The following is a 25661-nucleotide window of genomic DNA, read 5'->3' on the forward strand; positions in this document are numbered from 1 at the left end:
TGACTGTGAGTGCCTGGCTGTCAGCATGGCTGAATAGGCTTCATCTGCAATCAAAGCCACAGTGTGGCTCTCATGGAAAGCTGCCTGGTAAATTGTTGTGATTTATTGTGAGACGAGTCCCGCTGCTGCTGTAACTGGTGGCAGATTGCAATTTTGCCAGGGAAAGCAGGATCAGGCGCTGTTGGCTGGTGCCTGTGTTTCTAATATGGCAAGGAGAGCCAAAGATGACAGTATAGAAACATCCTCCCTCCCCCTCTCACTTATATAAATACTGCATGCTTTTAATCAATTACCTGTTTCTACACTCTCTGTGTCAGTGTTTTTGTGGCCTCCACTGGTTTATAGTTATGAGTCACAAGGATGATTTGGGGACTTGAGCATCTCCCCTGTAAAGAGAGACTGAGATCCCTGGAGCTGTTTAGTCTGGAGAAGAGAAGACTGAGAGGGGATCTGATCGATGTCTATAAATATCTGAGGGGTGGGTGTCAAGCGGAGGGGGCCAGGCTCTTTTTGGTGGTTAACAGTGATAAGACAAGGAACAATGGATTCAAACTAGAACACAGAAGATTTCACCTAAACAGTGAGGGTGACAGAGCACTGGAACAGGCTCCCCAAGGGGGTTGTGGAGTCTCCTTCTCTGGAGACTTTCAAAACCCACCTGGATGCATTCCTGTGCAGACTACCCTAAGTGATCCTGCTCTGGCAGGGGGGTTGGACCTGATGATCTCCTGAGGTCCCTTCCAACCTCTGATATACTGTGATACTGTGATAGTTGCCAACTCTGATTTTACTACAGGTGTTATAATGTTGATTTGGTTTAAGTATCATCTCCTAGAGTCCTGTGAAAATGGTTTCCATTTCAGAGCTCAGGAATGGTCCCACTTCTGCTGTTTCCCAGGGAAGGTGCAACTATGCAACCTGTAACTGCTGTAACCACCAGTAGTATTACTAGGAATAATTCTTATAATTACAATGATCCACCAGCATGGTTTTGTCATCTGAAACAGATTCAGGCACATACTTCATGACTCTTTGTTTCATAACCACTATCTGTATGTGAAAATGGGGGGAGATGGGAGCATGTTTCATGACTTTGATTTGTTTTCTTATGGGCAGTAACATCACCTTTGGATTTTGCAAAGGGCTGCATAATGCCTTTTCTGCTGTGAGCTTGTACTACTCCTGTTTGTTTCTGCTACATAGTGCAGTAGACTGCAACAGCCCTTGGTACTTGTAGCTCTGAAAGAAAGGAAATACTCCAGTAACACTTTATCCAATGTGATCACAGTCATGCAGGGTGGAGCCCACTCTGCCGGGCATTTGTCCACCAGTCAATGTAAAAAATGCATTATAAGTACCTCAGGATCTTGTTGCATTCATGCAGGGAGTCACCAGAAAGGTTTTACCTCTGTTGGCCTTTGTCATCTGCCTAATGCTAGGATAACCTCCCCCAACCAGGATAGCCCCATCCCAAAAGCTGCCTGTTAATTGCTATAGCCAGGACCCTTCCCACAGGAGGGATCTATCTGCCGTTCCCTGAGCATGTGGCAATGGGCAGTCACCATGCAACAGTTGATCTAAGGCAAATCTAAGATAATCTAGGGAATTTTTTAATTAAAAAAAAAAATCCTCCCTCCCCTCCAGGAAGGAGCAATGTGAATCCAGGGATTCTCATTTCTCTCTGTCCCAGAACATTTGATGGTTCATTTGAAAAAGAAAATAAATGGAAAAAAAAGCAGAGGAAAGGGTTCCCTGGTGGACTGTAAGACCTCCAAAGGACGTTTGGCAACATCTGGAGATTTTATTAAGTTTTCAGACTAGTTATGTGTAGCTCAATAATTAGTTCCCCTGAAGAGACCCCAGTAATTGATGGAATTTTCTGATGTCTATTATGAAAGTGCAAAACAGCCTTTCATGAAAACCAGTATTGAATTTTTCACTCTATGTTCCAGATACACTAAAAATCAATATTAATACCTGGCAAGTAAATTCTCAGATTTAAAGAAGTTTGCAGCATGAAGAGCTCACAATGCTGCACACTAATTGCTGTGGAGCTAACGAGGGGAGTGAGAACATGCTCTGAGGAGGTGATGCTGCAGTGATGCTCCTTAGGTGCTGCTGCCTGTTGGCAAGCAGACATGCTCCAGTGGGGAGGCCAAGGCTCCCATGTTCTTGCATGAATGCCTCACCACAACCCAGAATAAACAAGATAGAGAATAGGAGCCCCTGTGCCTGGTCAGAAGGGTGGCTGTGAGTGGCTGAGCTCCTGCTGAGGGGAAAGCAGCAGGCATGACACACAGCAATAGGACCCAGGAAAGATGGAGGGTGGCTGGTTTGTTTTTTTTTTTTTTGCATATGAAGGTGGTTTGAATCCCCTCAATCTCTAAATCAGATTAGACAGACTACTCAAGAAATATCCTCTTTCTTTACAAAATATGAAAGAAATCACCTTATGGAACAAAAAAATTATAGGGCTGGTTCTTTATTTCTGGTGATACTCTAGGGTGTTCCGAAATCAAATGATTGGAGAAGAAATAGGACATGCACTGCACATTGGCATTGCAAATATATTAGATCAAACATTGTACAGTTCTCAGGCAAAATGCACAGGTGTGATACCCTGCCTGTCAGCAGAGCAACAGCAGGGAAAAATACCACTGGTCTGCAGAGTCCTACCTGAAGGTTATCTTCTGCCAGTGACAGTGAGGTTGCCCCTCTTCTCCAAGCTGGGTTTCTGCTTAGGCTGCTGCATCTCATCAGCTAGTGCCAACAGATGGGAAAGGTTTGGAAAATGAAAATGTGAACCAGGAGAAATGTAGGAACCTGCCCAAGGAATGTGTAAAAACCAGCTCCTCATTTCACATGCAGGTCCTGTGCTGGTTTTCATACAACTCTTAAGGTAGCATAGTCAAATAATGCTTTGCTGCAACTATCTCAAATGCTTCTAAGAGTTTGGAATACACATAAAAAATAATTGCCTGTATTAACTCCATGAAGCAAGGTATCAATAATTGTGTCAAATTCACCTTAACCCAAAGTGAAGCAGGTCCAGTAAAACCCCCAAGATTTTTACCACTATGTGTAACATCAGCAAATGCCTGTCCTGTGCCCTGGCACTGCTGGCACCCCTGATCTGCATCCATCACACAGCACCTTGTAGTATTGGTTTGCAGGCAAAACCTATGGACCTGAGGAATCCCCCAAGGAGTTGAGAACAGCAGCATTCACATAGAGAGACAGAAAATTTCCTTCTCATTAGTTACTTTGACACAAGAAAGTTATCACAGCTCCCCAGTCTGCCACTGGGCTGAGGGAACAGTAATTTGTAAAGCCAGATACAAGTTTTAATTTATGGGAATAGAAAATAGTTGGGTTTTGTGTAAAGCTGCAGAGTGAAGTGGGAGCACATGGCCAAAGCTGAGTTTCCTTGAGCAGTAATTTAGTTGCTATCAAGGTGATACCAGGTGTTTTCATCCTATTCGTGGTATCCTAACGTGATTAAATCAGACAATAGCAGCAGATGTAGGAGGCGCTCACTGGTGAATGCTCCAAACCACAGGGTTACATCGCATCCTGCACAAGACAGGCAGCATGCAGAGCCCTTGTGCTGCCTGGGGTGCCTGCACTACCCAGGCTCCCATGGCACAGCAGTGTTTCATGGCATTACTCAACCTGTGGTACAAACCCAGGTGATGCAGGACAGCACATGTAATTTGAACCAGCTTGTACCATTCCCAGCCCTGCAGAGGGGGGACCAGCCCTGTTGCCCACCCAGTACTTCCTTAGGAGGGGGAAAATACTTCCTGGGGAGCAGGGAAGTATTTCCTTTTCTTTCCCCCTCCAGCTGGGCCTGGCAGCTGCCTGTTGAGTGTCTGAGCAAGGCACAGAATGCAAGGACAGCATGAAGGGGGTCTCTGTGGTCTCTTTCAGTCAATAAATCACAGCAGCTAACAGCTCTGCTGATGATCAGGCTGCCATCTCAGGCTTAATGACCAGAGGGAGCATTTTGCAGTAGCAAAGTGAAAGCAGGGCATAATACTTATTTACAGAAGGGAAGGAATACGGTGGTTTCCTACTCCTAGAAGTCCCTTTTTATCAGGAGAGGCTTTTCCTCCAGATAGAGAGGGGAGCTCAAAGAACTGAGCTCTTGTCTGAGATCATTGCACCCTTGAATGGAAGCTGCAGCATGATGTTGCTGCTGCTCCCTCCTCCTCCTCCTCGATAGGGCTCTGGTCTCCAGTTGTTTCCCTGAGGCCAACAGGCAGCACTGGATGAGTCAGAGACTAGTCTTACTGCAGACTTCATGGCTTGGGTTAGTTTCCAGCCAGGGAGTTCATCTGCTCTGCTCATCTGGTGGCAAGCCGTGAGAGCACTTGGGTTGAGTCTATTTATTGCTGAGGGCTCCTGGGATGCCACATTTTACTGATTTATACCCTTGGAAGAGAGGTGGCTCATTTTCTCAGAGACATCTCATAAGGCTGCACCACAAAGACCACTTTACTGACGCTGGTGATTAAGAGGTCCCTACAAAGCCTTTTCTAAGGGAATCACAGTCTCTGGGTGATCACATTTGAAAGTGCCCTCTTGAGGGGAAAAAAGTCTTCCAAGAGAACAATACTGTGATAAGATTAATGGACATTAAGTCCAGGAGACACTGTGAGATCATCTGGCCTGGCTTGTCCACATTCCTCTCTGCTCCATCCACACTTTCTGCATGGCATGATTAACGTGATGGGGCATCATCTCATGCAGTCCATCATCCACTCTTTCTGTTGGTACTTATGGTATGCTTATGCAGGAAGGAACAAAATAAAGATTGTGCTCTGCCTCTAATTCACTTGCCTCCAGTTCCTCTCTGTCAGCTGGTGTTACACCTTTCCACCAGCCTTTGGTGGTTTTTCTGTGAAGCTCGGTTTTCATCCATCAGTCTATAACTCAGGGAGTGTACAGAGCCAGCTGTTCTCTGGGCCTTCCTGAAAAAGCTGATGCAAACCCAGGACAGAGTATTTCACACCTGTAACCTCTTTCCCAGCTGAGGGCAAGCCCTGCTCACAGCTCGTGTCATTGATAGATTAGCTCAATGCAGTGACATTTACCAACTAAACTGCATCTTACCCAAGAATAGAACAAAGCTTGATTTATACCCCCTTCCTTTTTTTTTTTTCCCAAATTTTTTTTGATCCCCATTACTCAGACTGTAATCACTTATCTGAACTGGCCAATTATTCCACCATAGCTCAGTAACACTAATTACATTACAGTTCTCAGTGATGGAAGTTGCTGAGCTCTCCTGCTCATTAGCCAGGCTTCCTCCATTGATACAGCTGTAGGGTTTAAATTTCTTTTTTTTTTTTTTCATGTTTGTCAAGTTGGCTTCAATTTGTCCCTAATTAGAGCTTAGTTCCTTCAGTGCTCCTTAAAGCCCTTCTACCTGCTCTGGTTTGGATCCAGCCAAAACAATTAGCACCCCTCACCACAGCATGGTCTTCTCACCACATTTTACAGCCCTCCATTCTAGAACCCCCAGCTTTTAAAAATCATATTATTATACAGCAGCTAATGTGTTAGCTCCAATATTTTCTTCTTTACCATCTGCAAGCTGAACAATTGGGTTTTTCATGTCTTCATTTTTTCCCCTCTCAGATCCTCCTTTCTAGCATGCTACCCCATCCTACTCATCACAAGGAGCCTATGAACTAGACCTCTAAACCCACCCATCTAGAATTAAAGGTAACTGTGTGGCATTTCTTAAATGTGCAAACGGCTAATAAGATAGCATCTTGTTAGAAGACCTTTTTTAATCCCAGAACGTTTGTGCAGTTGGATTCCTTAACCTCACTAGTGACCATCATCTGCTGCTTGTGGCTTCAATTTCCTGTCCTGGCCCTTTTGCTTAGTTACTCTTTCACAGAATCACAGAATCAATAAGGATGGAAAAGACCTCAAGGATCATCAAAGTCCAACCTGCCACCCAAGACCTCATGACTACTAAACCTCTTCACTGGACAGGGACTCTTGTTTCTCCGATTGAACCTTTAAAGAAGAGAAGAGTAGGGGCAGGGCCAGCATGCTGAGAAGGAACTAGGTCTGATGATGGCCAAGTGAATACTGCTGTGCATATTTAGCAAAGCTCCCTTTCCAGGCAGACAGGTCAGTATTAACTGTTTCAATTCCATGGGAAATGTCAGGGTCACAGAATTGGCCTCATCTGGCATTCAGGTGTCTTCTGGCTAAATCCAGGAGAGGACATGGCTGTTTTCACATTAAATAACACTGCTATAGCCAGAAACTACCTAGCTCCTTGATGCCTGATGCGAGAGGTGAAATTCAGATTTTGAGTTAGATCCTTCTACTCCCTCTGCTGTTACTGGAGCAAGTGTGGTCTTTGAATGAGTGCCAAAACAACCCAAATGCAGTCATTGAAGTGAACATATTAATAAGAAGTGCTGACCTGAATTTTGTAGCTGAAACATAGTGACTTCAGGAGCTTGGATGCTTCAGCGAGGGCTGGCAGACACAACTGGTGCAGCTCCTGCACTTAATGCGCTCCTGAAGTTCAGTGGTATGATACAGTCCTTGTGGGTTTAAACCCCAATTCATGTCTTTTGAAGTACAGCTGCTCAAAATGATTTCCTAGTGTTTTAATGCATGCCTGGATTTTAGGAGGCCTGGAGTCCTTCAGCTTGCACACCTTCTCTGAACTCTTCCTGCTCTGCTCAGTGAGATTCCCCAGTGGGCACACTAGCATCTCAGTTGGATCCAGATACCCTCCAGTTCTTGCCTGGAAGCTTCATCACTGTGAAGGAAATGATGTCAGGCTCATGAAGCTGATGTTCAGTTGCTTGTGGTGAAATGTGGCCATGGTACTAGTTATTAATGCATCCACTTGGAAGTCTTTGGTCACCTTCTCCAGCCTCTGCTGCTGCGCTGGGACTGTTTCGTTCTAGCCACCTTCTACACCAGGTGTATTTGCAGAAACCACTTGAAGCTTCAGCAGTCCAACAGGACTGCTTTGCATAGCCATTCTGGTCCCAATGCCTGGCCTCTGTGACACCATCTTCTCCTTGTTTGGCCTCCAGACAGCTCTTCCATACATCCCAGCCTATTGCCCTCTCTCCTCAGCAACCAAGTCACTCTCCTGTGGCCAAAGTACAACAAGCACCAAGGTCATCTGCTCAGCCAGTTGTGAGAATCCTGCCTTTCTGAGCCCTGTGGGAGCTTAGGGTTGTTTCCCAATCCTTCCCATGGCCTCCTGGCTATTCCCTCTGTGCTCGCTGTCACCATCTCCCCCTCATCCTCCTGAAATTCTCACCACTGCGCTGTGGCCCCATCTGCCTCCCCTTGCCTGTGTCGCTATGGGCAGCCTGCTGATGGGGCCTCAGCAAACCCCACTCTTGATTTCACACCCCACTGTTCCTTCTCTGGGAAGGAAACATGCTCATTTTTCTTTTCTTTTGCTTTCTCTCTCCTCCCCTGTTTCTATCCCAGCCTTATTCCTCTCTTACAAACTCATGGGCTCAGTTTTCAGCTGTGTTCCTCCCTTCCTTGCTTGCTTGTACCCTTGTACCCTGTTCATCCCTCTTGTCATACCCCATTTCCCCACACCTCTTCTAGGGAGCAATTTGAGTCTACCTGCCCTGGAGATTATTTATTTTAATAGCTGTATCCCTTGGTAAGCTGGATTAATACACCTGCTTACCTCTTTTCCCAGAGATAATTTTTTCCATTGTAAATTAAATGGAAAGGCAAGGCAGAAGCCAATGATAGATTTATTTTTCAGTACTCTCAGTGGAAGGCCCCTGCAAAGGTACATTTCACAGAACGTAGGCAATTGCACAGATGATTAGTGGAACAGCTGGGGCAGTGCAAGAGAAGCAGGCCTGCTATAATTTGTTGAGGTGGTTTATCAGTATCACTGAAAACCATGCAATTGCTGTTCTACAAAAAGCTCATCCTGCAAACCAGTGTCTTCTTACTAGTTCATGGGCTGCTGTGTATTTTTTTGGCTTCCTGTTGTTTCACAGCACCAGCAAACACACATTTTGCTGGGAGGGGTGAGGGATGGATGCCCAGACACATGCAATTTCTTGTTCTTGTGAACACAAGAGCCTGCAGGGAAACTTCACTGACTTCTCATGGCACTGCTCTTCCCAGGAGCAAAGGGGTTAGGGCAAGGTCTTTGAGGTCAGTAAGGTCTCCTGGGTCAACTGTGGCTTTTGAGTCAATGGACAGGAAAAAAAAGCCTTGCGTTAAGAAATTTTTATTTGTCCTTTGGATCTGTAATGTGAGCACATAAAATTACAAGTGGAAGAAACATCATGCCACAAAATTGCATAGAATTTTTACAAAAATGTGAATTATGCCTCTGAAACACTCATAGGTTGAGAAACTGAAAGTATGTACATGTTAACTGAAGTATTTTATCCTACTTTGAGAGCAAATCATCAAGGACTAATCAATCACAGACACTATTAATACAATGTACAAGAGAACCACTGACTTCAAAGAAAGGCAAGCAATGATATCCCTTTAGTTATCTTTCAGTGAATGTTTAGCTAATACATGAGCATTAATTAACATAATTATGAACATGTTAAATCTAAAGTGTCTGGCCTTCATTAGAATTTTTAAAATTCTGTTTATACTGCCAAAACCAAGCTATTTTCAGTAGTGTAAAGATATCTGAAGTGCACGATCTAGTTTAATATAGACAGCTCTATTCTATACAGCAGAAAATCCACGATACAGCATTTTCACACATTCAACACAGAACAAGGCAAATACATAAAAGGCACAAGACTTGCACATCATAAAGACCCTTTTTTCATTATCTTACTCTATTTCAAGTAATATCAATATTAAACGATATCTGTTTCACTGAAGTAGTTTGAACGATGCAAGATGTACAGTGTTACACACTAGCCTACACCAGCAGAAAGTGGCACTGTACAGATATAAAAAAATGTGAGTACAGGAAATGGTCAAATACAAACATACTGTAAAATGACTACAGCTGATAAGATATTTAATGCAACTGGTATATTTCTTGATTTTTTAAATATAAACAAAAGGTTAAGTAGCATTTGCCCAAGTTTCTTTGAAGACTGCAGTGAAGTCCTGGCTCCGCTAGAGTCCATGGGAACGTCACACTGAAATTCCAAGAAGCCAAGATTTTATGGCAGAGCCTGTATTGTACAATAACCTTCAGTTTTATGGTGAACACTGCTATCGCGTTAATCTTGTAGTAATTTAGACAATATGTCATTTTTACTTTATAAAATGCAGCATTACATCCTGACTCTCTAAGTTTTCAGTGAGTGATGACGATTGATTTCAAAGTGCAAAACAAGGACTAACAGAGGATTCCCCTTTCCTAGCATTAAGATGAAAGTTGGATTTTTGAAGTACAGATTCGCTAATTCCATCATTGTAAACCAGAACAGCTTAATCCAAAATATGATCTCTAAACAATGTGCAATTTTCCTTCTTTTTGCTCTAAGTTTTAAAAAAGAAACATCAAAATACTGTTTGTTTTCCAAGATTTGAACTTATATATATACACACACAGTATTATTTAACTAAAATCTTAAGCTTGATTTCTATTTTATTGCTTAAATTTAAATAAAATAAGTTAAAGTATTAAAATCCTGAGGGAATGGAAGTAAAGTAACTGTTACAATATATTAAAATGCCTCCCCACAGAACTGACTGCTTTCTTCGATTGCTTTTTAACACCAAATAAGACCCGAACCTTGCAAACGCATGTGTGAATGCTATTCCCCAGCATGGCCATGCTCAGCCTGGTGGTGTGCAGGAAAAGGCAAATTTGCAGGATCAAGCCTCTCAACACAAATCTGTATCTTTTGAGCTAGTTTATGGTTTGCCCCAAGATGCCTCTTCACCCCATGGCTGAGGAAAGGCCTTTAGCATTGACTTGGGTACAAGTAAGAATCCCTCTGTAACGTTTCATAATTCCTATCTCTGTTAATATGGGAATCCAGAGAACAGCATTTCTTTATCTTTTCAAATATCCTGACTTTAACAGAGTCTCTCTTTCATCTGATATAGACTTCTCAAAATGTGTTGTTACTTCTTTCATGCAGATCATACGGCACACTAACTTTGATTGTTCTTATTTTAAGAAGTCAGTTACACAGATTAATATAAATTTAAAATAACAGTGATCAGGTTTTTATATTTTGCTTTTAGACATCATACCTTACTAAAACTGAACCTCAGTCTTAAAAATAATGGAAGATTCTGTTAAATTTCAAATACTGTAGTCCTAAACATTTAATAATTCTATCAAATTCAGTAAGCTTAAAATATGATACTTAAAATCAATACTTTTGAGTCTGCAAAATATATATCAAATTTATATTCTAAAACTACTTTGATTTACAACACTAACACCACAATAGGAAATTTACGGTTCAATGACTGTTTTCTAGTAGTATAACCCAGATGTTAGCTTTCAGCAAGATTCTCTCTATTCACGTAGCCCTGAAACATTTCATTTAGCCAAGAGACCATGCCAACTTCAAATAGAAACATGCTGTGTGTATATAGACAGATGTGTGTGCACATATATATATATATATATACACGCAATCATATGTGCACTCACACAGTGTAATCAACACAGACATACAGAGACACTGGCAATCTCCAGGTGGAGTTCTTCTATTTGTTTTCCTCTTGTCCCCACAGTTCCAGGAATTTTCAGCAGCAATTATATTTCTTTCCATGTGATAAACATAGTATCAAGACAGCAAGCCACCAGTGCTTGCACAGCTAAAAAGGGTTAAATGTTTCAGTGCAACTGTAAAATGATGGTACAGCTGTCAAGGTGCTGTTATAAAGTAGGAAACAAATATGATTAACTACTGTTGCAATAATCTCTAGGTTCTGTATTAGTTTGGAGCACTTTGCACTGGCACTTCAAAAGGAAATCTGCACACATTTTGTCTCTGTAAAATACACTGGTCTTCATTAAACATTCTTAACAGTGAACAGGGCCAGAAAATTACCCATTGTAAATTGGCCAAAAAAAAAAAAAGAAAAAGAAAAAAGAAAATAAAAAGAGGAGAAAATGCTTAACATATTAATTTTCCCATTACAGCTGCGCTAAGCTTCAGAATAATAAGATGAAGAATGAGAATGAAGACCTTTGCACAATACTTTTTATAAAATGTTCCTTTTGGGAAATGTGCACTTTGAATGCAGATTTCTCCTGCTTCCTGAAGCGCTTCAGCAGCAGCTCACACTGGGAGAGCAGAGATGGGCAGCTGGGGAATGGTGTGCCCTGGCACACCAATTGCTTCTTGGGAAGTTAAAAAGTAGTATCAAACACTTTTTCTGGATTATTTTCGTCCAATTCCTCTTCACTTTGCAGAGGTTTATGATTTGACTTGCCACTGTCAGATACCAGGGAAGAAGGGGCAGAACTGTGGTCTCCATCTTCGCTGATTTTCCCTTTCATGGCTTCCTGTACAAACTCCAGAATTTCCAAGGGCAGTCTTTTGAATTTGTCTTGATATTCCTGATCAAGCTCCACCTGCAACTACAACAAAAGAGACAAGCTGTCTTCAGGTGTATCTAGTATGAGCAGTGCTACAGTATGGGGAAAGCACCACACAAGGCAGGAGAGGGGAACTAATAATACATTTTTGCATGACTCAAGAATATATTCCTTTCTTTTTCATATCAGCACCACACATCTGATACAATTTCCATGCAGTCATTGCAAAGCTGAAGGAATGTGCAGTCATTGTGCATAAGGCTGGGTTTGGGTACTACCCTTGGGTACCCAAATCCTGAAAATATTTGTGGATTTAGCTGCATTCGTGTCCATACTTCCACTGGCTTTCACAACACTGTATTCAAGGGCAGTATGGATCACAGACAAGCCTTTGAAAGAAAAAAGGCTTTTATTAAGCTTCAGGTAGCTAATCACACAGTAATCACACCACAAACATTGCTCTGAGAACAATATAAGAACTTTTGCCAAATTTCTTGTGTTGGAGAAACCATGAGGAAAAAGTCAGTTGTCAAAGGGAGACAAAGAGGGAGGGGAAAGAAGTTAAATAACATTTCTTAGGGCTAGATCATGGAAAGTTACATTATCTGATTAATGCAGTATGTGTCTTGGACATTACTGAGGAAAAAAAGCGTCAAATCATCAACAGGATGCAAAGCATGCAGAAAGAAATGTGGCTATCCATCTTCAGGAAGCTGTGGGTCCTTTCCCAGTACAGCCTTTGTTTTCAGCACCCATATTAGGATCTGCACAATCCGTTATTTAAAAATATTAATGTGTATAAAAGTTTCAACTGAAGACAAAGCCAAATTTTTTCATCGTGACCAGTATGAGCATGGCAGGAAGCAAAAGGGGTGAGTTCCAAAGCCAAACCTGCATCATCCATCCATGCATCCAACCATCTATCCATTCACCCACCTTCTTAAAAAGAGGGAGCTCTGCTAACTGTAGCTGCAGCAGTTTATCAATAGTTTCTTAGGCAGTTATATTTTGTGCTGTATTTTTCCCAGGATGCATAAATGTGCTATGAATTTTGATCCCTCAGCTCTATGCTTGAGCCTATCCTATCTACTTTCGAGTCTCCTTTACGCCATTGAACAGTTCTCAACAGCTAATATTAATTTTCTCTTGAACAGGAGGACCTATACTAGTCTTACCATCCTTGACCTGTCCATAGCATGTGACTTTACCACCACTCCTCTCTCTGAGTCCTTCCAATCCCATTCCCCATGCTTCTGTCCTGGTTTTCATCCTGCATCTCTGACTTTATTTTAGTGAGGTCTCTTCTCCTTTTTCCTGATGTGCAAATCAACGTCCTTAACTCACCTGGTCTAGTTCTACATTCCTTAATTAGACAAATTTTGCAGTTTCTCTTCCTCAGAATCTAAGATCTGTCTTTTTCCTTTTGGTTCTCCTGCTAAATCTCTTTTCCTGCCTTGTTTCTGGCAGTTTCCCTGCTGTTCTGGCCTCAGTTTCCCACTTCAATGGCACAGTGCTGATAAACACCAGATCTGATGCATGAACACTTGCATTAAATACACCCTACCTCTAAGATACATATTTGTGTCAACTGTCAGACAACTACTACCATAATACCCCTGCCAGTAGCCTTTTTGTTTTGTTCCTGACCTTCCCTTGTTTTCTGGCTTTCTGTCTAGATACAGTATTTGGAAGGGATCCTCCTCTTGTCTCCATTTTGTAAGTCTTCCAAGAGCACGCATATTATCATAGGAACAGAGCCCTAGTGCAGCTGTCAGGAAAAACCCATGAACAATCCTTCATCATCACTCACTGCCCAACTCACCACTCCATGCCTGCTACCCAGCAAGCTTCTCAAGCACTGAAAGGCCACATCTGCCCTGGTCTCTCCTTCAGGGTGATGGCAGCATGGCACTCACATAGGTCACGCTGCAAAACCAAACATTATGTTCTAGGCAAAAGGTCTGTCACCATGATGCAATCGTGCTTTTGATTACAGTTTACTACTAAATAGTCACACTACAGGAGGAAGCGAGGGAAAGACGAGTCTTTCTATTTATTTATGACAATTACCTGAAGATGCTGTCACAGGTAGAGGTAGATTTATGCCAAACATGAGACAAAACATTCCTTTGGTTAATCTGAAAGAGCAGCAGTGGCAGAGGCAGTGCTTGCCAGCAGGCTCTAAGCATACCGTGCACCACATGTGCCAAATGCCACCGTCTTTTCCTGCTCAGGAATGTTTGCAGCTGGGCTCTGGGCTGCCAATGCAGATCTGCAGCAGTGTCCAAGAACCCCACAAAGCCAGCTATAGTTTGGGCAGGGACAGGCATCTTGGCATATGGTAGTTTTTATAAATCTAGGAATCATGGGAAAGAGCACTGGAAGTCAGAGACAGAAATTAATGTAAAGACATTAATTTATTTATATAGGACTGAGTCACAGATGGACTTCTGCATTTCCGCACCTTGTTGTCATACACAGAATTACTGAATTTGTAGATTTTGGGCACCTCAAGTATAGAAGGATATATGTAAAATAAAAACTCAGAGAAAGTCTGCTGGCTCTCAATTTCCTTCAGAACCTTGATTTGCTTAATTAGGTTTAAGAGCACTAGAAATAGCTGAAAGCCCTGAGAAACTGAACATTATCTGAACCCAGGAATTGTGTCTAATATTCACTTCCTAAGGTGCATCCAGTGTCTTCAGAGACAGTCTATATAGATATCTAATCATAAAGAAGGTTGAAGTTAGTTGAGAAGAAACAGGATGTAGACAAGGAAGGTTGATTAAAACTGCAGGTGTGTAAAATCTAGTTTTCCTTTTGATTTCAAAGGCACTTCCAGTCCTTCCCTGTGCTTGGCTTCAGATGAGCACCTGTGAGCCCATCCCAAGCCATCACATGGGACTCTATCTGCAATGAAGAGCACAATGGGTGCATATCAGTGCAATGCAGCCATCCCACTAGCAGACCTGAACCCTCACTGAAGTCTTCCTCAGCAAGCCTGGAACTTGGTAAAACCACAGTGGTCTCATAGTGCATTGGCTGTGTTTTTTCTCAAACCACCAGCACAACGCTGACAGCTCTAGGTTGAGGTTAAAGAATTTGCCTGTTTAAAACCAGCTGGCTCAAAACCCCCAGCTGTTTTTCTTTTAGAAGCTGTACTAGTCTGTTAGACAGTGACAACCATGTTCTGTGGCTTTACAGGGACATTAGAGTTCAGTCACTAATGGAAAGCTGTCCTCCCGTTAATAGCACTAGCCATGTACATCTCTTCTTTGGCTTGCCGATGGCACAACAAAGTTTCGGAGTGTGTGTTTAGCTAAAAATCTCTCTGCACAACCAGCACCTCACCAGACTCCAGCCCAGTGTGGCCTTACCAGTCAGCTTGCTGTCCCCTTGTGTTGTTTCCTGTCACAAGCCCACCTACCCTGATTTCTTTGCTCTCCAGCTACTAAACTAGGTGACCTACACTTGCTTTTAGGATTTTGGAGCTAGAAAAGCAGGGGGAATCAGACTGATGATTAGATGAGCAGATCATTATCTGGACCACTGTTCCCATTAACACATAGCAACCTTCTTCCTTCTGTTACCTCACCATCTGCCTTCTTATAGATCTTCTGTCCTCTCTTTAACCCTGAACAAAAATGACTTATTAATGTCACCTCTGTGTGGCTTTAGTATCCCACATGGGGTTGTAAATATTATTTCTTGTTCAGGTGAATCACACCCCCATGTACTTGACTTACAGTTAACACTTCAAAACGTAGAGCTATCTTTAAGTGTGGTGGGGTCCCTGGGGACAGGAAATTGAATGAGTTAGTCACTCTTGATGGCTGAGGCTAGAAGACCTAACTCTTGAACGTGTGCTTCAGTCTACCTACCCTTTAATTTTTACCCAACACTGCTTGTTAAAAACGATCAGCTGCTACATCAGCTTTTTGAAATGGGTAAGTATCAGTATTATTATCCCCAAATTACAGAAGAAGGAGAGAAAGTAAGCTTAGGTGGGGACCAAAGCTTGTGAGATGCTATTCTCAAGCTGTCTGTGGTTTGAAGGGGCTCTCCTCCATTCCGTTTATATGATCACTTATGAAACTAGACATATGCCAGCACAGGCTTGGAACAGGCTGTGGACCACTGGGCTGCCAAGTTGTCCTGCTCAAAATAACAATAGCTATGGTGAGGCTTTGATTTTAACTGTCCTGCCTCTGTTAGCTACACCCAACCAGAGTTCCCACATGGAATCTGTGCCTGAGGATCCCTTTTGACTTCCTGTCAGGCAGCGTCAGTGACCTGGGCTCAGGCTCATGCATCGTCATACCCTGGATGAAGACCACCATAGCCACTGAATCTCAGCTACAACCAGCACAGCCCCTTGCTATTGGGACAGTAAATGAGTCAGGCTTTATGTGGGCAGAGCTCCTGGCAACCAGCTAGCTCCCCAGCTGATCACCTCACATTCCCTCCCAATTCAAAGGGTTCCTTGGCACCACCACTTTACAAAAAGTGTCACCATTAAGGGAAAGGCCTCAGGAACCCTTCCATGGAATGCAGGAATGGAAAGTGAAATGGCTGTTCAGCTTAAAGCAAGGAAAATGCACTCAGAAAATAGATGGTATTACTGAAACTATTCATAGCACTTATACCTAGCTGTTGTTAGCGCACCCACCAAAATAACATAACGTAGCATAGCATTAAAATAGTGATTAAAAACAGTAACTGATAAATAAAGAATTACAGAAGCAGAAATTGTGGGTTTAGACTATCTTGATTGAGCCCCTGTAGGCTTTTGCATACTTGCAATGTGATCTAATGAACTTCTGTTTCTACCAAGAACAAAAATAAAACGATCACATGAAAAATGAAACATGCTGCCAACACAAGTTACCAGGAGAGCTAAAGTTTACATGGAGTGCTTAGGTTAAAAAAAAAAAAAATCCCTTAATCCCTCATGATTCCAAATTTACCATGTTTCCTATTATTTTGTCCCTGAATTTAAGCTTCAAATACTGAGTGCCTCTTCTTTTTCAATACTTTAAATACCTCTAATACATCTCATCCGTCTTTTCTACTGCAGAGTTGTGGCTTATTTTGTTGGTGTGGTTTTTTTTTTTTCCCCAGTTCAGGATTGTTTTAAGGTAACTGTGGCAAAGCAAACAAGCTAGGATAATGAGGTGTAAAGAATTGAATAATGAGCTACCAGAAGTTTCAGATGTAGAGGAAAGATAAATTTTTTAGTAGCTCAAGCCATGGGAAGTAAGTTTCTGCACAAACAAATGGCAACCACACCTAGGACCTCAGGCATCAGCAGCAAAGATCTTACCATGTGCACTAAAAACAACCAGCAAACTAAACATGACCGTATCACACACATAGGAAACCTGGGAATGCCTTTGTGGGCTGGTGCTGTTGATATGTCTTGTGAAGGTCTGCTGCCTTTGCCCCTTAGCTAGCTTCCATGGCTCGAAGGCAAGAGGTAGATACATGGCTGGTCAATACTGCTTCCATCTGACCTCCTCCCCCTCACTTTGGCAGACCAAGGAAAGGGAAATTGTGGGGGAAAACATGTCCAACCCACCTCCCTTCCTGCCACCTTTGAAGCTTTTAATGTGAACATTGCTGCTCCTTCCCACTGTACCTCGAAAGTGGCATTTTGGAAATTAGTAATGAAAGTATTTTCCAAGCAATTCTCCTTTCTCTTCTTTCCCCATACAGCTTGAGATACTGCATGCTTAGTCTGTGCAGTGGTGTGACCTCGTAGCATCATTCTCCTGATGCAAGATCCAATGCCAGAGGCAGTTATCTGATGCAAAATTAACCCACTTCCACATAGACTGGGGTTCATTCCAACTCACATGTTTTTTAAAAATATGTTTTCAACTCAAAAATAATGGAGGGGTCACTATTTAAAAAGCATCTAAAGAATCTTTAGGCAAAAATATTTTGAGAAAGTTATGCACGAAATACAACTAATTACATGTTGAAAACATCCCACCAAAATGCAATTTAGTTGAATCAAAAACATTACTTATGGCCATATTTGTTTTGATGAAGTTCTTCCACTGCAAAAATTTGTTATGACTCCAAATAACCTTTCTGAAGTCTCAGATTTTCCATTTCACTTGCAATTTTTCTGTAAGGCTGGTCTTTTTAGTTTTGTATTTCTTTTACCTCCATTTAAAAATTGCTCTTGTTTTACATTGTTCAGAAATACTTTTTTTCCCTATCACACCCTTTCTTCCCTTGAATGATTCAGTCAATTATGAATGAAAAATAATGCAAGTATCCTGGCTCAACAATCCAGGTAAAAATGCACTCTGAGTATGAACTGCTTGATTTCTTCAGGAGCCTTGGAAATTTCAACAGAAAACTCTTTATTCTCAAGTTTTCAAAAAGATTTTCACAATTTTTGAGTTCTGATTCCAAACGTAAGAAAAAAAATAAATTGTGTTATTTCCCCTTGAGGCAGAGGGCAGCAAAATTTCAAGGCATTGCACTACCCACTTGCAGTATAATATTTAATTCCACATAAAGAGTACCTGCTCTTTTTCTTTTACTGATGAGAAACTCAACTGCATTAATTTCTTCTGCGCAATTTCAGCAGAATGCATTTTGACGAGAGGCAGTAAGTGGTCTCTACAGTTTGTGCCAGAAGGGCGACGGCAACCTCTGCAGGATATTTCTGTTTAGCAGAGCTCCCGTCTTCCCTTTTCACGTGTCACTGGCAATGTTTATTTTGTTAACACCAGTGACACTGATCTTTTCACTGGTCAGTGAAAGCTTATTGTAAAGGAAATACTGGTCTGAGATTGTGGCCCCTGCCTCACTTCTCCCCTGTTGCTCTAAATCTGCTAAATCTCCAAACACTTATTTTCCTTCCTGCAAATGTTTGACCCATGTGCCTAAAGACCATTTTAAATAGAGGATTTGGGGCTTTTAAGACTGCATCAGACATCAAATATGCATAATGTCAGTGACCTCAATTTATGTTCCAAAATAGCACACAGAGGACTCCCAGATTAAGGGTACAGAGAGCAGGCAAGCTGGTGCTCTGCTGCTTTTCATTTCCAGAGCCTACTTAATTAGAAAGCCATTCTGAAGGGATACAGCATTAAGAGACATATCAGTAGCAAGAATTGTTAAAAGCAGATGGAAGCTCAATAGCAGGGAGAGTGAAATTGAGAAACGAAGCTCAGGGATAAAGTGATTTATAAGCAGCAATTTTTGTTTAATTAGAAACAGAAGGAGTTTCTTTTTAAGGAGCATGTTATTCCCCCCACTAAGCAGATTTCTGCTGGGAAGGCAAAGGACTAACCACTGCTTAGCTGTCCATGTGCCCGATGGCCAAGTTCCTCTGCAGCACTCAGCGTGCTATGGAGGCTGCAGAAGATGATGACTTCAGGTGAGAATGATGGGTTTGAGGAGACCTGAGACTCCTCTGCATGACCTTTCCAAAAGAGATATAGCCACCTCTGCCATTGGGAAGAATGGCCCAAAGAAAGCAGCTGGCAAATGCAGTTTCCTGGAAAGCTGTTTACCAGACCTGGGAAAGGAGTTCTCTCAACTCTACATGTTCAGAAGGTGTCTAAATGCTCTCTTTTTCTCCCAGCAACTGTAAGCATATGCATAAAAGAAAATGCCACCATATTGACACTGGGGTTTAACATAGCTACTCATAGACAATGTAGCTACACGTGAAACAGGATTGTTCAGGTAGCTGAGGTTTTATCTCAAAAAGATGCTGGAGCACAGAATCATTAAAGAAAACCTAAGGGCACTGGGTGTCAGAGATGGCACAGGAACAGCACTGCACTAGGCAAACGACAGCTGGTGTGGGAAATGTCTTTATACTAACTGGAAATAATTCACATCCTCAGACAAGTCTCAGTGCATGCCTATCACTGTGTTTTCAAATAATGGTTACTTTTCAGACTTTGACAGACATCAACTCCAGGACTTTTTCTCTGCCTCCTACCTCACGCTGTTTTGTTCCCAGACGAAGCTCCCTTAGTTCTTCACAAAAGAATCTAACACACAAGGTCCAACACATTACTAAGGGCACAGGGGCACTTGCTTAGGAGTAGTTTTGACTGATCTACTACTGCTGCTCCTGCCTTCCCTTGTTGACAGGTTGCACAGTACAGATACTTGTCCTCAGAAACTGCCTGCGAGTGTGCTTGACAAAAACCCACTCTAACACCTGAAGTAGGTCACAAACCAAGGAGTCCAGAAACTGTATACTCTGTATCTTCCCTTATTCATATACTTCCCCTTTGACCTTCCCTGTTATCTTCCATGTTTCAGCTCTGTGTCTCTTCCCATTAAAGCAAAGGTGATTTGCTGTGCCTCCCTAATATATATAAAAATGAGTCCTTTAATACCTGCTGTGTCAAGGTACTAGTCTGGAACCTTAGGGCCTTCATCAGTCTGCATCTGCATCTTTATTAACCTCAATTAAAACAACGGGGCTGTGAAGAAACCCGAGACCAAGGCTGCTAGATTTTAAAAGCTCATAAAGAAACTCATATTTACTTTCTGTATAGTAAAGCCACATCTGTTCCAAGAGCTCATTAAAAAAATGTTTGAGTGTTTGGGGATTGGACGTGGCACTTGGTGCCATGGTTTAGATAGTCATGAGGTTTAGGGTGACAGGTTGGACTCGATCTTTGAGGTCTCTTCCAGCCTTCTTGATTCTATGATTCTATGATTCTATGATTCTATGATTCTATGATAAGATGCTCATCAGTGTTGCCCAGGTTATACGTGTATTCTATATACACGTGCCTGGATTGTATCTCTGCTGAAAACTTTTGAGTTAGAAAAGCCCCTTACAGCAAAAGCCTAAACTGATGATACTGATTGTGTAGGTGACTCATGAATGCTGGAGCTACAGCATAGTTCTAGAGGGAGTTCAAGATGTTCTAGCTTCTCCATTCACTAAATCCAGAGGAAGATATGTTAGATCATCCAAACCCAAACTCTCCTCCATCAGTCCCAAAAGGCGAGAATCCACTGTTTGTGTGCCAAAAATGATCCTTTCTTGCAACATTAATCCAAATATCAGTGTTTGGATTTGCTAGCATGCCAAATGATGCTGTGTTGTTACTGCTACCATCAAACCCAAACCCAAACCCACTACTGCTGGCTACTGCCGTACTCGTGCCAAACACTTCATCTACCATTGAGCTCAGAGGGCTTGAAAAGCTTGGGGCTGAACTGCATGCTGGCAGTTGTATTATTAGTCGTAATTTCAGATCTCTTGCATTTTGTTTCAAGAGATAGCTTGTACTGAACTCTGTGGGAGGAGTTTCTTCACAATAACTTTGGTTTCCTATTCCTTCATCGGTACAGCAGATTATTGTCATGCAAAGCCCTGCTCTGTGCCTTGTAAGCTGTATACTTGGAATCATTCTTCCTTCTGATGACTGTTTTGTGTAATTGTTTCCTTTTGTAGATAAAATGCTTTCTTAAGCTGTCAAGTGTTTTTCTGGTAAGTCTATAAATATGTGACCTATGCATCTCATGCTGCATATGAATAAAGATAATTTAAGCTAGTATGAATGGGAAAAAATCCCCTATTAGCACGTATAACATTTTAAGGCTACATTTTTCTCTCTTTCATTATCACCGGAATAAGTTAGCATCACTGTAAGCAAAAGAGTCTGCTCCGTTTCAAGGCAATAAATACAGAGAAACTCCACTCATGTCCCATCTATAATCACACATTACTATTAGTTTATTGGAGTGGATCCAGGGTAAGTAACTCTAGTGACATAGCTCAACTAGAGCTTCTTAATCACTCCTTTTATAAAGTGCTGTCCGTATTTTGGATACTGTGTTCAAAGCAAACAAACAAAAATCAGTGCATCCATTACCTTCTAATGAGTGATTCTTTTTTCCACTTTCATGATGCTTCCAAGAGCTGACTGACCAAGAGCACAGAGTTCAGAAGAGTAGCACTATTGTAAGTCTTAGCTCATGAGGTCATAACAGTCCCTTAGAAACTCCATTTAAATGACATCCTAAGGTTGTAACAGCAACAATATATTCCAGAAATATTTCAAATCCCGGGGTGGACTAAAGAATGCAGGACTCTGAGAGCTATGCAGCAGCACAGCAGCTGAGCTGGATGTCTCCAGGGGGACGCTGGAATCTGTGGGATCACTTTATGTACAATGTTTTGCTTACAAGTGGTGCTGTCCTGCAGAGTGTGAGATTTTGAAAGAGGAGAGAGACAAGAAAAGAAAGCTTTGGGTGCTTAAGGCCTCCTGCATGAGGGCTCAGGAGCTGGTGAGGTACATACCTGAAAAAAAAGTGGTGAAAATCACCTAAACTGAACTCTGAATATGGTTTAACAAAGTGGCTTTCATCCTGATAATTAGATAATTAGTGTTGCCTGTTTCTGACTCTTGGCAGGACATCTCTAACAGGTTCCATTGCTATCGCAGGAAATTCCTTTTGAGCACAGATTTCTTCTCGAATATGACAACGAAAAGGAAATAGATAATCTATTTCTCTCTCTCTCTAGTGGCATTGGGGAGCTACTTCATGGAAAAGGATCAGAGTCATCCTGTGATTAAGTCTGACACTTCCTTTCTTTGCTCTACCTTTCCTATTCATCCCAGACTCTCAAGTCTGTTTCGTGTAATAAGATCTCCTAACATACACTGAGGTCTGTGTGTCTTGAGACAGCATGTTTTTTAAGGCACATGCTCACTATCATTTCCATCATTTGATAATTGTCAGAGAACTGCATAGAGGTTTAGAAGCAAGCCATCAGAAGTTTAAAACATAATCACACTGATGAAGTCTTATGCTGCACTTTGAAGTTCACCTTGCACTGACTATACCTCTTCACATCAGAAAGTCTCTGCAGGATGGCGCCTCACTGAAAAGTCTGCTTGGAAAATTACTGACCAGATATTCCTTCTGCTAATATCCTGTTAAAAATGAACACTTTTAGACTAGAAAGCAAGCACACTTGAAATAAAGATCAAAGCTGTAGAAATTTATTTGAAAATCTTTTCAAGCAGTTGCAGTTTTGTAATGCCTTCTAACAATGAAGGCTATTCCAAAATATTTTTTAACTCATTAACAACATGAACCTGGCTTCCTCTTTGCTATTAGCAGAGATATGCATTGACTCTCCCTACAGGATGAGCCAATTTAGTGACTGACCCATTCTTTTCTAACATAACAAGCTAACAAAAAAAAACCATTCAGAACCTGGCAGAAGTTTAACAGCAGAGACAGAGCTACTGTCCCTCATTTTCCATCTTCCAGAAATGATGGTTCAGTATTTTGGCCTTTTTACTTCCAAGTGCCAGGGAAGTTTTGAGGCTGAGTTTAACTATGACAAAAATCTAGGACTCAATTCAAAGTTATATAGTAATGCATGAAATGGAGATGTAGCACTGCTACTAAGGCTACAGAGTCTGACACTGCTTATGGTTGCTCTGTGTTTCAATATTACTGTTATCCCCACTTTTCTCCACTTCCATCACTGTTTCATCTGTACATCCACCACATCTTGTTTTGTGCTGTATTACACAACACGCTTGACTTGAGAAGCAAAATTTGTGTGGAATTTCAGCTGCAACTCTTAAAGACTTCATAGCATAATGCAAGTATGGCACTGCCCAGAGCTTCAACCTAATTAAAAACAGCTTGAAAGTTTTCACTTCCTGACACTATGATGAACTTAAAAGGGAAAAAACCTCCTCTTGTTGTCCATACTGCTATTACTGGATTAAGTAGTACTATGCAGTGGGAGGTTAATGGAGCCATCCTCATGATTAAATTCAAGGGATTAATATTTCAGGTCAGTTGGTTTTTATTTAAACATTTTTTCCAAAGGCTGCATTAACACTGACTAGTGCAAACTTGGGCAACTCTCTAATTGCCCATCAAGTTTAAATGAACTGTGCAGGAAACTTGTTTCAATAATGTTCGATAAGCATCCCACCATGCAAAAAGGGACATAAGTTAACTTCATGAGGTTAGATAAACAAGTCAAAGCCTGACCCACTGCTGCACAGAGGAGCTTGAACTCTTGACTGTTAAAGGTACCCAAAGTCCACTTAAGTCTACAAGAAGACAGTGATTGACTCTGATGGATTTTGGATCTACAGTAGCTGCAACCATGTAAGTACAGGCACAAGCTAACCAGGTGAAATGAAGGAACCACTGGCACTAACAGCATGAAGCACATACTGCTTCCCCAGCAGATGACAGAAGGTCATCTCACTCACAAAGGAGAAAGGCAAAAGCCATGTTTCAGAAGTTCAGGATTTTCAGCTATCCTGTCTTAGCAATGGAATGAAACTGCAAAGTGTGGATGAGTTTAGGAAACAGGACTAGGTTGATGCTTAAAATCCAAACCTGCTTCAACTGACAGGTAGAGATAACAAAATCCCACAGGGAAGGTCAGATGCTATTCTCTTGTCCAGACCTGACCACTTTTCACTCTCTCTGTGTACAACCTCATATGGGTTTCTGTTGGGCATCTGAACTCCACGAGGAGAAGAAATCACTGAGGGAGTTTTGCCCTCTTAGTGCTTATTATGGGTAAAGACTACCAGCCTGGCAATGATGCAGCCCAACCAGCCAGCACAGATCCTAAAGTCAGCTCAAGCTGGTGGTGGAATATGTTTTGTGAGCTACAGTAAAAGAAAACGCACATGTCATAGTACTTGTGTGTTCAAGTTTGCACTATGTCATGCTTTTCATCTTGCTGTGCAGCTGGATATCTTGAAGTCCTCTTGAACAGATCTCTTAATGATGCTGATAATAGCACATTAAGTTTTGTAGTCAGACTTTCCTGCTGCCAGAAAAAGGGATATGCAAATTCCCTGAATATCAGCAGATACAGGAAAACTAAAACTACTCAAAGAATCAGTTTCATTGGTACCTCCCTTCCTCACCAGTCTCAGTGGGCCACAGCATGCAGAGGTCATGCTGGGGTCTCATCCAGATCTCAAGCTTACTTTAGGAAGAGTGAGCTTTTTACTGACATTAGTGTGTGCTGGATTTGGTCCCTGGCTTCTCTCCTCCTGATGTTAACACAGTTCATTGAAATTCAGTTCACCAGAAGGTCAAGCCTGAACTGAGATGAATCTCATGGTATTTCACTTCTTCATGGTACTTCTTCTGTTTTTCCCACTGAGAAGCATGCCGTCAAGATACATAAGATGATCTCCTTAGAGCTCAAATTTGGTTTTCATCTGATTTCATTTTTGTGTGTCACTACTCGTAGCTTCTATCTTGGAAAAGTTTTGTACCATGCAAAACCTTATCTAAGGAAAAAAAATGGCAGTAGAACAAAATCTCTTTCCAATATAAGAATTTATCTTTTTAATGCTCTATCAGTGTTTTATTATTACTTCAGTACTTGACATCTTCCAAAAGCATTAAAAAGTCCTTGAGAGATCTAACAGCTTTACAGCATATTCTCTGATGCCAATTCTGATCACAATCTAGCTGAAGATAAGTTTGTCGGGCACTGGAAAAACAAAGGCCTTTCTTAAGTGATCAAGTTATTTAAGGCTGCAAAAGAATACTTTAAAAGCATTGGCTGCTTGGTTTAAAGCCCTATTTAATATTATGTAGAGTACACAATTTTGTAGAGGATAACAAATTTATCTTGAATTCTGGGAGGCTTCCACATGATGGTAGAGAAGTATCAGAAATGAACAAGATTATTAACTTGCCAAAAAGCCTTTTAGAACAGGACTGTAAAATGTCATTTTTCCCCATCTCATGGAAATGTATTTAGAATTACAGAACTATGGACAGGAATTAGATTTAGTGATGGTGAGTGAATAATTAAGTCATCTGCTACTCCATGTAACAGCAAAAAGATTATTCTGAGTCAGTCACAGAAGTTACTCCTAAAAATTTCTTATCACTTATGTTATTTAAACTTTCTTACATATCAATTAGTTTGAAATAATAAGTCTTTAGGCTATCCATTAATTGCAGCACTGTAGACATGATCTGTATTTAAAATTATGCAAGGAAAATTAAGCCGAAGCACCAAGCTGTCTTGGCTAACAAAAAAAAGGTTTTCCTCAGCCCTTCGGATAAAGGAGAAGAAGATAATGGGGGCACTGAATTCACAGGAGAACTCTTTCTCAGTTTA

General features: G+C 41.5%; 1 protein-coding gene across 1 annotated transcript in view; it reads right to left on the reverse strand.

The window, feature by feature from the left end:
* Nucleotides 1–11332: 11332 nt before the first annotated feature.
* PLCB1 (phospholipase C beta 1) overlaps nucleotides 11333–25661 on the reverse strand; it is a 413212-nt gene continuing 398883 nt past the window's right edge. Inside the window, exon 32 of the mRNA XM_054383799.1 lies at nucleotides 11333–11563. Within this exon, the coding sequence (XP_054239774.1) occupies nucleotides 11333–11563 (231 nt within the window). The remainder of the gene's footprint in view (nucleotides 11564–25661) is intronic.

Source organism: Indicator indicator, chromosome 9 (genome assembly GCF_027791375.1).
Source record: "Indicator indicator isolate 239-I01 chromosome 9, UM_Iind_1.1, whole genome shotgun sequence".
In the NCBI taxonomy this organism is placed as follows: domain Eukaryota; kingdom Metazoa; phylum Chordata; class Aves; order Piciformes; family Indicatoridae; genus Indicator; species Indicator indicator.